Raw genomic sequence first — 13,205 nt, forward strand, 5'->3', positions numbered from 1 at the left:
TTTCTTGTTTAAACACATAATTTTCTTGTATGCACTCTTAAATACAGAACAAAAAAAGGGAAGGATATTATTCAAGAAAAACCTGTCAGAGAAAGAAACGCAATGAATACTGGCAATTCAGTTGTTTTCTTCAGCAAGGGTCTCCAAGAGAGCATTCCTTGGATTATCAGTCTGGTGAGGACAGAGATAGGCTGTTTTAAATAGTAACAATGAAACAGTCATTGAGTTCCTACCTCACAGCAAACACTATGCTAAGAGTTTTCATAAATTATCACATTTCAGCTACTTCACTCATGGTCCCAGTTTTATAAGGAAGGAAACCGAAGATTTGAACAATTGAATGACTTGCTAAGGTTGCAAGATGAATGGGGGAGTTTTGGTCAAACCAAATTTTGGGGATCTTCCTATAATACGTTATAACCACCTCCTTTAACGTTTGGAAACATTGTAACTCACTGCATTACTTTAAAATTATTTCCTTTTTAAGACACTTTATTTAGGCTACTTCACATTTGCTAAACTGTAGTTTGAGAATTCCTTTCACGTGAAGTTGGAGGATCTGGCTATATTCTTTGGGCATCTGGTGGAAACCGCGTTTAGGTAACCTGTTGTCATAGTAATGATGGCTGATGGGTGTGTCTTCTATAGTTTTAGAGAAGGGCCAAAATCCATACAGTTTCACATGTTCGCACAGTTCCACTGCAACACTTGTGATCATCAAGCCAGTGGACAAGCGGTACGCAGTCACACCTTTAGTTCTCCAGAAAAGGGCCAGATGTTTCAGGTACTTGGGATGGAAAAACAGAACCTTTTGTCTTGCTTTAGACTCTTTGAGTGTATAATACACTTTAAAAGAGGCACCCGTGTTGGCTCTGAAGGAAAAGGCTGGCAGAAGAAGAAATGCGTCCCCATAGGTTGCAATGTCCTCCAGAAATATTGTTTTATTTTTCTTTAAGTTCCCATATCTGCCAAATTAAAAAAAATATATATATAATAATCACAATAATAATAATCAAAGTAGTAGTTGTGGTAACATGAGGCTGAATTTACCACTGGCCAAAAAACTAAACCACTTATATTCTGTATAGAAAAGAGCTAAACTGTGGACACAGGGACAACTCTTTCAAGTAAGCATATCATGTCAATATCAAGGGCTACATCTTCATCTTTCTTCTTTGGAATACCTAGGCTTTCATTGTCTACCTTCTTACTGGGCTATATCCTTATTGGACAGACATTTTTTGTTTTATTTTATCTTTCAACTTAGCAATTTTTTCTAAGGTTCTTTTTGATAACTGAAATATCTTTCAAAATATATAATGATAAAATATTTTTTCAAGCATAGCATATATATTTTAAATTTATAATTATATATAACCTATAGTATGTTATATTCTGTGCAAGATATTTTTAAAATTCACTGAGTTGTACACTTGTGTTTTGTGTACCTTTTGCACATATTTAATTATAAAATAGGTTCCCTTTAAAAAACCTAAAATAACTACATGCAAATATGGATATACATATGCTATTTTAAAAAATTTCTCCCATGTATTGTGATATTTCTATATGTACGATTTAAATAATAACTTAATAAGAATTCTTGTGAGCATGATTGTGAGTGTTTAGAAAATCAACTTTTGGAAAACATGTATTCTTTCTCTCAAGAAATGCTGGAACTATTTGGAGAGGTATAATCTATTAATGAGATTTATCGGTCACTTCTGATGAAAATAATAGAGTAAAACTATGCATGGGATTTTTAAAATTAACCAGCCAACAATTTTATAATAGTTACATTTCAGAAATGAAACATGATGATTATATTTTGGTAATAAACTATCAACAATGAAAACTGTATTTTGCCAGGTTGTCCTCGAGCTTAAACTCTGAAGTTTCTAAACAGATGAAGCTTTAGCAAGAAAGTGCTACCAAGATAAAAGAGAAATGCCAAAACCCTGAAAGAAAATGTAAAACTAACTTCACTATTGTTAAAAAGATGAATAGATAAACAAGTTCTCATATGATTAGAAACATCTATCTTTATGGCACTAGAAGTACAACTGAGTCATACCTCTTATGAACCACAACCTTGACAGAATGTCAGAATTTGCAAATGTATTCTCAGATATTTCCAAAAAAGTTCTTCCAGCTGTATTACAAATCAGTCTTAGCAACAAGATGAGCTCTCAGACCGAGAAATATGTTTAACAATGAAAAAATGTTCTTGAACAGTTACGTAACTTGCAGATACTTACTTTAGTGTGATAATACTGGGATTTACAGTCACCAGATTTGTTTTACTGCCAACATCTTTGCTAACATCGCCTGTGGTTGGGGGCAGGTTACACCTGAAATTTGAAAGGGAAACTATTTTCAAAATAGAACTTGCAAAAAAAAAAAAATATGCACACATACATATACATATGATAATTGTCCTTATTTTTGGAAGAAATCATGGTTGTTAAGAGGTCCTCAGAATTCATCTAATTACTATTTAAAACTGTTTAATAACTACTGAGCTCTTGGTAAACGTTTCAAAAGTGCATAATAAATGCTTTTGATATTGATAACAATTTTATAAGTATCAAAATCAGAAATGACAATTACACCTTGCCTAACTCTTGAAGAGTTCCCAATCCTTTTATTAAAATCATTATTTATATCGATTATCTTCCCACAGGGGTACAATCACTAATTTACATATTTTTTTTAAATTGTGGCACTGTGACTAAAGTTATTAAGTCTGCCAGAAGCAAAGGCTACATTAAAAAACCCCAGGTCTCCTGATTCCCATATGGATAGTTTTGCCACCAAATCATGGCGTCAATAAATAAAACCCTAATGTTCTTAATAGTGATGTTTTCATACTGATGTTCTCATCTTCCTTTGAGTACTAATTTGTTTTTAAATTGGAAAACAAATTAAGGCTTCTAATTTTGAGTAATTATATTCCTGTCACAAAAAAGAAAGTTGGTTATGACTCCCTAAATATCGTTTTCAGAATTTCAAGTAGTAATGCCATATATCAAATGGGAGCATCTTTGAGTGCTTCCTGAGAAGGGCTGTTTAAAGCTAACGTGGTGGTAATATGGCTGAGGATGAAACGTTCCATATCGTGCTCCATGAAACATACAAGTTACTGAAACATGCACTTCCCTCATTGATATAAAAGATGCATCTGAAAACAAATATATGCCTTGGGAAAAAATAAATATTAGGTATCAGTACTAAGCCAAAGAAATGACCTCATTAGTGGGCCTCCTGTAATAAATCTACATTCCAAAACAGTCTCATATTCTTTTGAAGAATCGAGAATAAATTTTAGTATAGTATCACAGGAGACTTCTAGGGGAAGGGTATTTTATATACATATATAATTTTTTCATATATACATAAATACACATCAACAGAGTAGTATAGTCACAGTACAGTAGTATATTATATGTCCAGATATATGTACATACATACAGTAGTACATTGTATTATACATTACTATATATTATATATGATAGTGTATTACATTTTACTATATATAGTATTATATATACTTATTTTTTATTCCTCACACACTTATTCATAGCTCTGAATCTTTTGAAATAAAAAAAAAATCAGCTTCCAAGTTGTTTTATAAATTAAAATGTATACAAAACAAGCATAGGCTGGACAAATTAATGTTAATGACATCAACCACGTCTAGCCCTCATTTTGCCCTTTGTTTTGAATGGTAGGCTTCAAAGGAAACTCTACAGTCAGGAAAATACCTGGCATCAGCAAATGCAGACTCTAGAGACACAGGCATTTATTTTAGAGTTATAAATTAAATATCTGATGACTTTAAAAAAATTTTAGGTTTGAAGACTAAACTTGTTGTATTTCCTACACTTAACTATTATCAAGTGAAATGACTGTCTAGACAAAATATTCATCACAGATGTTTGAGGGATTTTAAGTCTATAAAAAGTCTATTATGAAAAGAATTATTTATCTTCATGATGGCTTTTGTCCCACTGAGCACTTGAACAAAATGGCTACATCGGGCCGGGCATGGTGGCTCAAGACTATAAACCCAGCACTTTGAAAGGCCAAGGTGAGAGGATTGCCTGAGCCTGCAGGTTTGAGACTAGCCTGGGCAACATGGTGAGACCTTGTCTCTACAATAAATCAAAAAATTAGTCAAGTGGTAGCACGTGCCTGTATTTCCGGCTGCTTGGAAGGCTGAGGTGGAAGATCACCTGAGCTCAGCGATTCAAGGCTGTGGGTGGCTGGGAGTGTGCCACTGTACTCCAGCCTGGGCCATGGATGGAGTGAGACTCCAATGCAAACAACAACAACAACAAAAACTGGCTACACCATTCGGATATTGGCCATTTTAACACGAGTCATGGAGAACACATTCAATAATTGTTGGGCTGTCAAGTCTATTGTTGTTTCATCATTACCTGCAGCACAAAATTTTAAAATGAGATTAAAATGAGGAATGAGGGGGAGCTATTTATTAAAGACACTTTCTTTTTTATTTGCTAAAATGGGCAGGATTACATCAACAGGGATCAAAGCACCTCCTCTGATGTTTGAAATCAGTGCTCCTAAAACAGGAAGAAACAGATTTCTACTTAGTCCTTAAAAAGGTGCATTTCAGTTGGAATCCATCCTTACATGGATGAATCATCTTCCCATCATATTCCCAAAGTAGAGATTCTTTGTAGTGTGACTTATTAGTACAAAGCACACAGAAACCATTTTGTTTCTATTTTTGCAAGCTAGCTGGTACTGAGATAGAAAATATTTTTAAAAGACTAGAATGCAGAAGCTACCCAAATTTCTCTTTTAATTGCAAGCCAGAAAGCTAAATAATGATGTTGTTTGCATGGCTGAAAAATAATGCCTTGATCAGTAGTTTCCCGAATATCACCTAAGAACAAAACATCCTTGAGATACTCTGTAAGAAAAAGGGTCCCCAAGGTCAGCTGAGTCTGGGAAGTGTCCCTCCTGAGAGAGTCCTTTGAAGGGAACCGTGTTACCTATTAACATACTGAAGGCTCTGACAAGTCCTGCAGTATAAAACCTTCTTTCACATAGAGTTTCCTAAATGTATATGACCGTAGCACATTTTTATCCTTCTAGTATTAACATTTGAGGAACTCATGAGCCGTGTAACTCTTCAGGAAAGCATACCTGGATAATTTGTAGACTTTGACAACAGAGCTCAAAGGTGAACATATACATGAGATATTTTTACACTATGCCTCTAAAATATTCACTTGACCTTTTGTTTCAAAGAAACCAATTTGAAAGGTCTTACCTAAAAACGAAGTCAGATTTATCTATTTCAGCTCCACAGAGAGACTTATTCAGAATTCCCCCATTTCCAACCACTGCACATTGATTATAAGGGTACTCCACAAAAGGCTGGGACTAGCAGGAGAAAAGTGAAAAACTACAGTGAAATATCATTTATTTTAGAAACACAAGCATCAGCTTAATTCTAGTAACTAAATATACATGCTAAGGAGAAGAACAAGACAAGAGAAGAAAAGGTATTGGCACAGATCCTGATCAACTTATCATGACATAATAAAAACTCATTATATTGAGAGGAATAGACATGATCTAATATGCAATATAATATAATAATACAAAATATACTTTTGTATACAAAATATGACATCATGTAGGTTACATCACACAATTAAGTAAATAAAATGAGAATGACAAAAATCCCACATTCTGCCCTTCTGATAAACAGATGTTTTTCAGCAAGAAAGAGAAAATAAAGAAATTAGAAAGTGGCATTAAATCTTCTATTCAAAGGCATAAAATTAATAGGTAATTTAGCAAAAATTTCCTATGCTTCCTAAATAGTTAGACCTTCAGACTCAGTCATGGTGTTAGATTTATGTCTGCCATCTCTGTAAACGGTCAGCCATGGTGCTCCAGGGAGGCCTGCCCACTCTGTGCTGACATATTTCAAATTAATTTCCAAGGTCTGAATCTTTTTTATCTCCTCCTGGGACCCAACTTGCTTACTTACCCCGAAAAGTTTCCCACTTTCTCCAAGTCCCCCACAATCTGCAACATAATTTTCCAATTCAACAATTCACTTGTCCTTTTCTGGTCACTTTTCTTGAAGTAATAATGTGACCTTGAGTCCACGGCAAGGTTGCCACTCATACTCCGCAGCAAAGAGGTCCTGATTGGCCTATCCCGTCTTGAGAATCAAAGTCTAAGTCCTCAAGGGCAGACAGGCTTTTTATTAGTTTTCATTTCTGCTCACCTTTCCCTCCAGACGTAGCTAGTGCAGTGGATACAGCTTTCAACAACTTGTGAACTTTCAATAAGCACTTGCTGATCCAATACCCACCCTGGGGTGCCCCCAGCAGTGTGCTGGAGCTGGCTTTTATGAGATTGTGAAACCAAGAGGCTAAGTTGATCAGGTCTGCCTGCCATGCTTGCTTTTTCGTCTCTTGCTTTTTGTGACTTTTCATGAAGCTGAAGGCTGCAATAGCAGAAGACTGTATGGCTGAAACTTACAACTTCTCCCGACTACTTCATAGATGATATTCGAAAGTCACCACAGTAATGGTTGCTCCAGTTGATTCTCAGGAACTAGGGTCAGTTCTGTCCAGCTTAAACCAGTTGAGACAACCCACCCTTCAACTGGGCCTGTGTAAGTGTCTGAGAGAGGTGGCCTTTTGACGATGGAGGGACAATTCCACCCTCGGATCATGCTAACACCACTGTTTTCTGTACATATGTGCTATGAAATACCACAAACCTCTCAGAATGAACCTGTCACCTCTTTTTTCCCCCATGTCTTAGTCCCCATGTCTTAGTCACTTCCCTAAACCCATGTCTTAATCCCCATGTCTTAGTCACTTCCCTAAACCCATAAATATTCCTACGCAGTAACTTTGGGAAGGCATACTTGAGAGCTGTTCCCTCACCTCCTCCCTTGGCGGCCTTGAGAATAAATCTTTTCTCTTTTGCAAAGTCCACATCATGGTGACTGATTTACTGAATGCGGGGAGAACAAGCCTGGATCTGGCCAGTAAATATTGCAAGAGCCAACTGGAAAATATTCAGAAATTTTGTCAGGTGGTAGTGAAACTATTGGTAACTTGAAATTGTCCATGGCGGGGCAGGGGAAGAGGGGATATTTACACCACTGAAATTGGCAAAGCCTACAAAATCAATGCACATTTCTCCCTAAAGCCAGTTTACCAGCACCACTGGCAACAGTCCAGGATCGATGTGGTTCTGAGCAGCCCAGAGGGACAGAGGATACCTCTGAACCACTATGACCACCATCTGCTTCTGATGCTGGATCTGGGAGCTGTCTAACTAGCAAAGATAACTCGGTTTCAGTACTTTTCTCTCTGTAAGTTTGTCATTAAAACTTAAAAGTTGGCCAGGCTCACGCCTGTGATCTCAGCACTTTTGGAGGCTGAGGTGGGAAGATCACTTGAGCCCAGGAATTTGAGACCAATCTGGACAAGATTGAGACCCTGTCTCTATTAAAATAAAAATAAGTTATTAAAGCTTAAAAGTCATATTGTGCTTATTATATGAGAGTCACTGCTCCAAGTGCTTATCTTATTAGCACATTTAACACACATAACAACTTAATGAACATTTTAAAGACCCGGAAATGGAGGCGCGAGTACAAGTGACAGCTAGAAAGTGGCAGAGCTGAGATATGAACCCAGGCAGTCTGCTCCAGAGTACAGGCTTTTAACCACTACACATTACATAGTTTCTCACTTTTCTGTGGATTAAAATGGTAACCGAATTATGTGCCTCGCTTCTCATTATACCCATAACGCCTAGCACAGTTCCTGGCTCTTAAATGAATGGTTCTCAAATACCTCAGGCCATTTCATGTCACTGAACTTCTAGCTTGAGATGTTTTCAAACAGCGTCTACTAAATCGTGCCACAATAAATTCCGAATTGTATAGATAGAGAAGAACTCAAAAACGCAAATATGCTCTTATGGTATGAAATAGGAAAGATTGCTGAGGGAAACATATCTCAAATTATGCGCTCACAATAATGAGTGTTTTTCTCTGGTTTCTTGGTCAACTGGAGGAAAACATCCATATGCTTTGCTATCTCATGTTCAGTAAGAATTTAAAGAAATTACAAACCTCGACATTCCCTTAAATAAATCTCCCAAGAAAATGCAAATGTGCACGACTGCCTGCTCATGGCTCACTCTGGTTGAAAATCAAGTTTGTGGTTTTTGTCTTCAAGTTAACTCAGGGAAGTTTGTGGAGGAAGTGACTTCACAGTGTTTCCTCAAAAGCATTTCTTGCAATCTACTGGACACACAGTTCCAGAGAGCTGCTTGTGGAAGGGCAGAATAAACCAGGGAGGGCAAGTTTACTGCGAGCTCCACTCGTGGAAGGTGAAGGGTAGAGCAACACACATAAGAGTGATCTAGCTCTGCAACTGTGACTGTACAGGCTACAGAATTTCCTTTCCCCAATTTAAAAAAAATCAGTATAAATTTGAAAAGCAGATGCAGTTATTAATCACATATATGATGATCAAACCTGTGTGAAGTTATTCTTTTCAAGGTGCCAAATGAGAGACAAAATTGTGGCTGCTCCTCCATTCTGGTCAGCCAAAAACAAGGCACACACTTGCAAAAACTGCGTGGGTGCATGGTTGAAAGAGCTGTTATTCGTTGTCGAACTCTCCAAAGTCTTCCCTGATAGGGAAGAGAAATACTTTTTTCCTTTTTGTCTTTTTTCAATTATTGGTAATGTCACTGCATCATGACAATGCCTTATGGGTTGTTTTTTTGTCCCCCTTTTCTTCCAGAAAATTCACAGTGTTTTTCTCTGTCATTTTCTGTTTATTTCTCACTCATTTCCAGCAAATTATTCTTCCTCTGAATTGTAATATAGAAAAAAAAATTTGGAACAACTTACATGAGCAACAATAAATTAGTTGAAAGAAGTCAAAGGTCCAACAAAAAAGAATTATAGGGATCAAATTTCCCACAGTTGATAAACTGCATGTATAAAGTAATCTCATTTTAGCCATATTGACTGGCTTAACTGCTTTTAATAAACTCATGAAATGTAGCTTGAGAGTGAAGTGTATGTTTTTATGCAATGGGATGGTCTTTATAACAAAAATTCCTTCAAGTATGGGTTTGTATTAAGGGCCAGGTTTCTCCTCACTGTATCACGTGGTATTATGGCCATATCATGATTCACATATTTTCAATTAACAAATAGGTAGTGAATGCATTTATGTACCGGGAAATGTTCTAGGAGCTTGGCATATATCAGTGAACACACAGAGAACAATCCTTGTCTTATTGTGGCTGTGTTTAATGGTCAGGAATTCTTACATATTTATTTCCCAAAGACAACACAGTTCCTTGTGAAGGGATTGATGTAGTTACCAAAACTGACAACCGGAAGAATCTCATTCCAAGTGAAAAATGGCCGTCTTCGCAAGCTCCAGTAATTACTATGCAGAAATCCCAAGTGCCTCATCACATTCAGAGGAGAGTATGGAAGACTCAGAGCTGGAAGAGCTTATCATTTAAGATATAAACACCTTTCTCTGTAAAGTCATGGTGTGCTCACAATGGCCCTTTAAAAATGGCCCACTACACATATTTTATACAACATAACAGTATAGTGTTTTAATTGATGACTTCATGATCATAAGTTATAGCTTAAAGTAAGAGAAAATTCACCCGGAATGGTGGCACAAATAGCCCACAACAAATCTTTACTTACCACCGGGAACATATGAAAAATATTCTTTCGAATTGGGATTTCTTTTTTACTTTCCACCTCATAACTCATGTTAGTCCCAACTGGAGTATTATTTTGAGAAACAACAAAGTTTTGAATGGCATCACAACAGGAAGCAAGTTTTGCTCTGCAAGGGTAAGAATAAAAAGAAACCAAGGTATAGGATTAAGAAACCAAAAATAGCAACTACAATGGACAATGCAAAAGAGGATTTTGCCATATTAACTTTCAAAAGGTCGATAAATTATTCACAAAGATGACATTTTATCTCACTCAATTCTAACTAGCCCTGGATGGTAAGATGATGACTTGTCAAGGTAAAATGGCAAAGCTGGTAAATGTATTATACTCAGGTAGAGATCACCACATCAGTAGAAAATACTCATAAAAATCGTAGTTTTAAGTATAAAAACTAGGCAACCTCCTTGGTTCTCCCCCTCCACTATGGGAGCTTTTCTGTCCTCTTAATAAATCCTGCTTTCTCAGAAACAAAATAAAATAAAATAAAAACTTCCTTCTAATGATACTGTTATAACATTAAAGAAAAATGTGAGAATACTCATATATCATAGGTATTTTATAATAATTACAAAATATAGAAACTAAGTTAAGAACAGTGTCACATGGATGGGTGTGGTGGTTCATGCCTGTAATCCCAGCACTTTGCGAGGCCAAGGCAGGAGAACTGTTTGAGCTCAGGAGTTTGAGACCAGCTTAGGAAATATAGACCCTGTCTCTACAAAAAATTTAAAAATTAGTTAGGCATAGTGTCACATGCCTGTTGCCCCAGCTACTCAGGAACTGAGGTGGGAGGACTGCTTGAGCCCAGTGAGTTCAAGTTGTACCACTGTACTCCAGCCTGGGTGACAGGGTGAGACCCTGTTCCTAAAAAAACCAAATAAACAAAAAACAAAACAAAAGAGTATCACAGTCACCAAGCTATGACAAGTATTGTTTAATACAGTGACTTAAGTGGAATAAACCTAAAGTTGCCATTCCTTATAGAAAGCCCAGAGAAGCGTACATGAGTACCAAGCTGTATTTCAAAATTATTACTGTGCAGTAAAACATTATTATTAAAATGCAGACCCAGGAAGGTGCTTTCAGGGATCATCTGAGCTCACCTCTCAGCCTCTAGCAGGTGAATGTAGAACCACTCAGAATTTATATTTCATTTATGCAATTCTCCAAAGATATAGATTCCATAGAGTCTCTTGATAATTATTCCAGGGTTTAATCAACCTTAAAGTCAAGAGATTCTTCCATTTGCACAAGTGGACTATATCCTAACTTAAATACATTTTCCTTGTTAGTTTTTCACAGAATCTTCTCATAAAAATATTTCATGTAATTGGAAATGGTAATCAAGCAAAACTTTAACCTTTTTCAATCTTGAAGAGTTTACAGAATTTCCTCTTCTCTCAGATTTTCCTCATAGGACCAATTTTTCATTATTTTAGTCTTCTTGTTCCTCTTTAAACCTTGACTTATTTCTCCATATTACTTAAAAATGTATATCCAAGCTGGATCCGATTATAGGACAAGAGACAGTGAATATTCAGCAAGAAGAGCTGACTGTGGGGAGATTTTTAAGAACTGGTTCTTTCAAATTCCACATTTTTATTATTGGTCTTTGGTCCTGAAGGGTAAACTTTTAGACATGTTTCTACTAAACCCTGTCCTTTTGAAGAAACGCGGTGCTCTAACTTGTTATGGTCATTTTAAGTTCAGTCTTCCTGAATGCCAATCATTCTCAAAGTATGAAAAGTCAGAGTAATATTATTTGCACCCCACAGTTAAGGTTTTCAACAAAATTTCTTATCCATTGACTTATTTCATTTCAATAGCATACATATACTCTTTTTAATTGGATTCTGCCACCTGCTTATTACTTCTTTTTGTATTTTACAGCCCACCATTTCAAAAAGATAGCTCGTGGAGATTAACAAAAGAAAAAATAAATGAAGACGAAGTGATGTGTAGTCAAAAACATGATACTAAGTCATTTTTAATTATACAATTAATTTGATACAAATTCATGTGACATATTGTGAACTCAAAAATCCTCATGTGCTTATAATTTTAAATGTCTCTTTTATGCAACATTTGAGAAAAGGCAACATCATAAATTTTCATTTACCTTTGACAAGTAACTTAATTTCTCTGAGGACATTCAATGCTTACAAGAATACTGCATCACCAAAAACACTAACCAGAGTTCCCCTTACACTTTTTTTATATTAACAGATTTTTTTCTGAAATTATACTTTCAAAATATAAAATGTTCACACCTACAGGGAAGTGGACAATAAGCACTGAATAATCCCCCACTAGACTTTACAGCAAACGTCTCGCTATATTTACCTTACTGTGTATCTAGCTATCAGTACATTTTTGCTGTTGTAGTTGTTGCAATTCAAAGTAAATTAAGCAGTACACTTAAAATAATTCCTTTTTCTGGTCCCTCCCCTAAACCCCAGAGGCAACCACTTTTGTGATTTTTTTTTTTTTTGCCACAGATTAGTTATACCTGTTCTAGAATATAAACAGAATCATACCACATGTCTGCTTTTACATAAGACTTCTTTTACTCAGCATAAATGTTTGTGTGATTCATATATGTTGCTGCGTGTGTCAGTAGTTTGTTCCTTTTTATTGGTGGATAGTATTCTGTGGTATGGATGTACCAGAGTTGGTTTAGCCATTACCCTTGAACTTTAAAAAAGTCAACATTAAATACCTAAGCACTCATAATAATCTCCCAGAAAAAATATCAGTATAATAATCCCAACTGCCATTTCTGAAACCTGCCTGCAGTCACAGACTAAGGGGACTTTTCAAGCCTCAGTATTCAGTGGCAGAATGATAAATGTATGTTCTTTGTAAGTCTCTAGCTCATCTATGTGGTAGCGAGGGCTGTAATAGCCAATACTGATATAAAGCTGAGCTGCTTACAGCAAACCAAACGAAATGGAATTTTTATCTCTGTCCCTTCATTTCCCATCACTCCTAAAAACAGAGTCAGTTCTGATCTTGAGTGACTCTGAAGTCAACTAGATATGTTCACAATACTGGGTATGGAAATTCTTCCCTTCTTGTATAAGGAGGAGAGGAGACATTATGAAATGGACGACACTGTGGATATTAACCAGAAAATCTGCCATTTCTGTGACACCTTGGTTGTCCATAATGCAAGGTTTCACATTCCGTAACAGTCAATGTCCCCACCAGTTCAGTAGGCCCAAGCCTTGCCCTGGTCAGGCACTGCACACTTTGCAGAGCATTTGCACACCTGTGCTCTCATCTGATTCCCACGACAGGCAAGGAGGTAGAAAATACTAATATTCCCATTTAAGAAATGAGAAATCCAGGGTCGAGAGAAGGTAAGTGATGTGACCAAGGCACGCAGGTTACAGATGACTCA

The 13,205-nt window shown here is 36.4% G+C and overlaps 1 protein-coding gene across 1 annotated transcript in view; it reads right to left on the minus strand.

The window, feature by feature from the left end:
• Positions 1 to 355: 355 nt before the first annotated feature.
• The window catches only part of ST8SIA6 (ST8 alpha-N-acetyl-neuraminide alpha-2,8-sialyltransferase 6), a 51,304-nt gene continuing 38,454 nt past the window's right edge, over positions 356 to 13,205 (minus strand). The window contains exons 3-6 of the mRNA XM_008056337.2: positions 9,764 to 9,908; positions 5,306 to 5,418; positions 2,259 to 2,351; positions 356 to 965 (exon numbers count right to left, since the gene is read on the minus strand). Of these exons, the coding sequence (XP_008054528.1) occupies positions 497 to 965; positions 2,259 to 2,351; positions 5,306 to 5,418; positions 9,764 to 9,832 (744 nt within the window). The 5' untranslated portion in view covers positions 9,833 to 9,908 and the 3' untranslated portion in view covers positions 356 to 496. The remainder of the gene's footprint in view (positions 966 to 2,258; positions 2,352 to 5,305; positions 5,419 to 9,763; positions 9,909 to 13,205) is intronic.

This window comes from Carlito syrichta, unplaced genomic scaffold (assembly GCF_000164805.1).
Source record: "Carlito syrichta isolate Samal-C Ts95f unplaced genomic scaffold, Tarsius_syrichta-2.0.1 Scaffold302327, whole genome shotgun sequence".
NCBI classification, from domain to species: domain Eukaryota; kingdom Metazoa; phylum Chordata; class Mammalia; order Primates; family Tarsiidae; genus Carlito; species Carlito syrichta.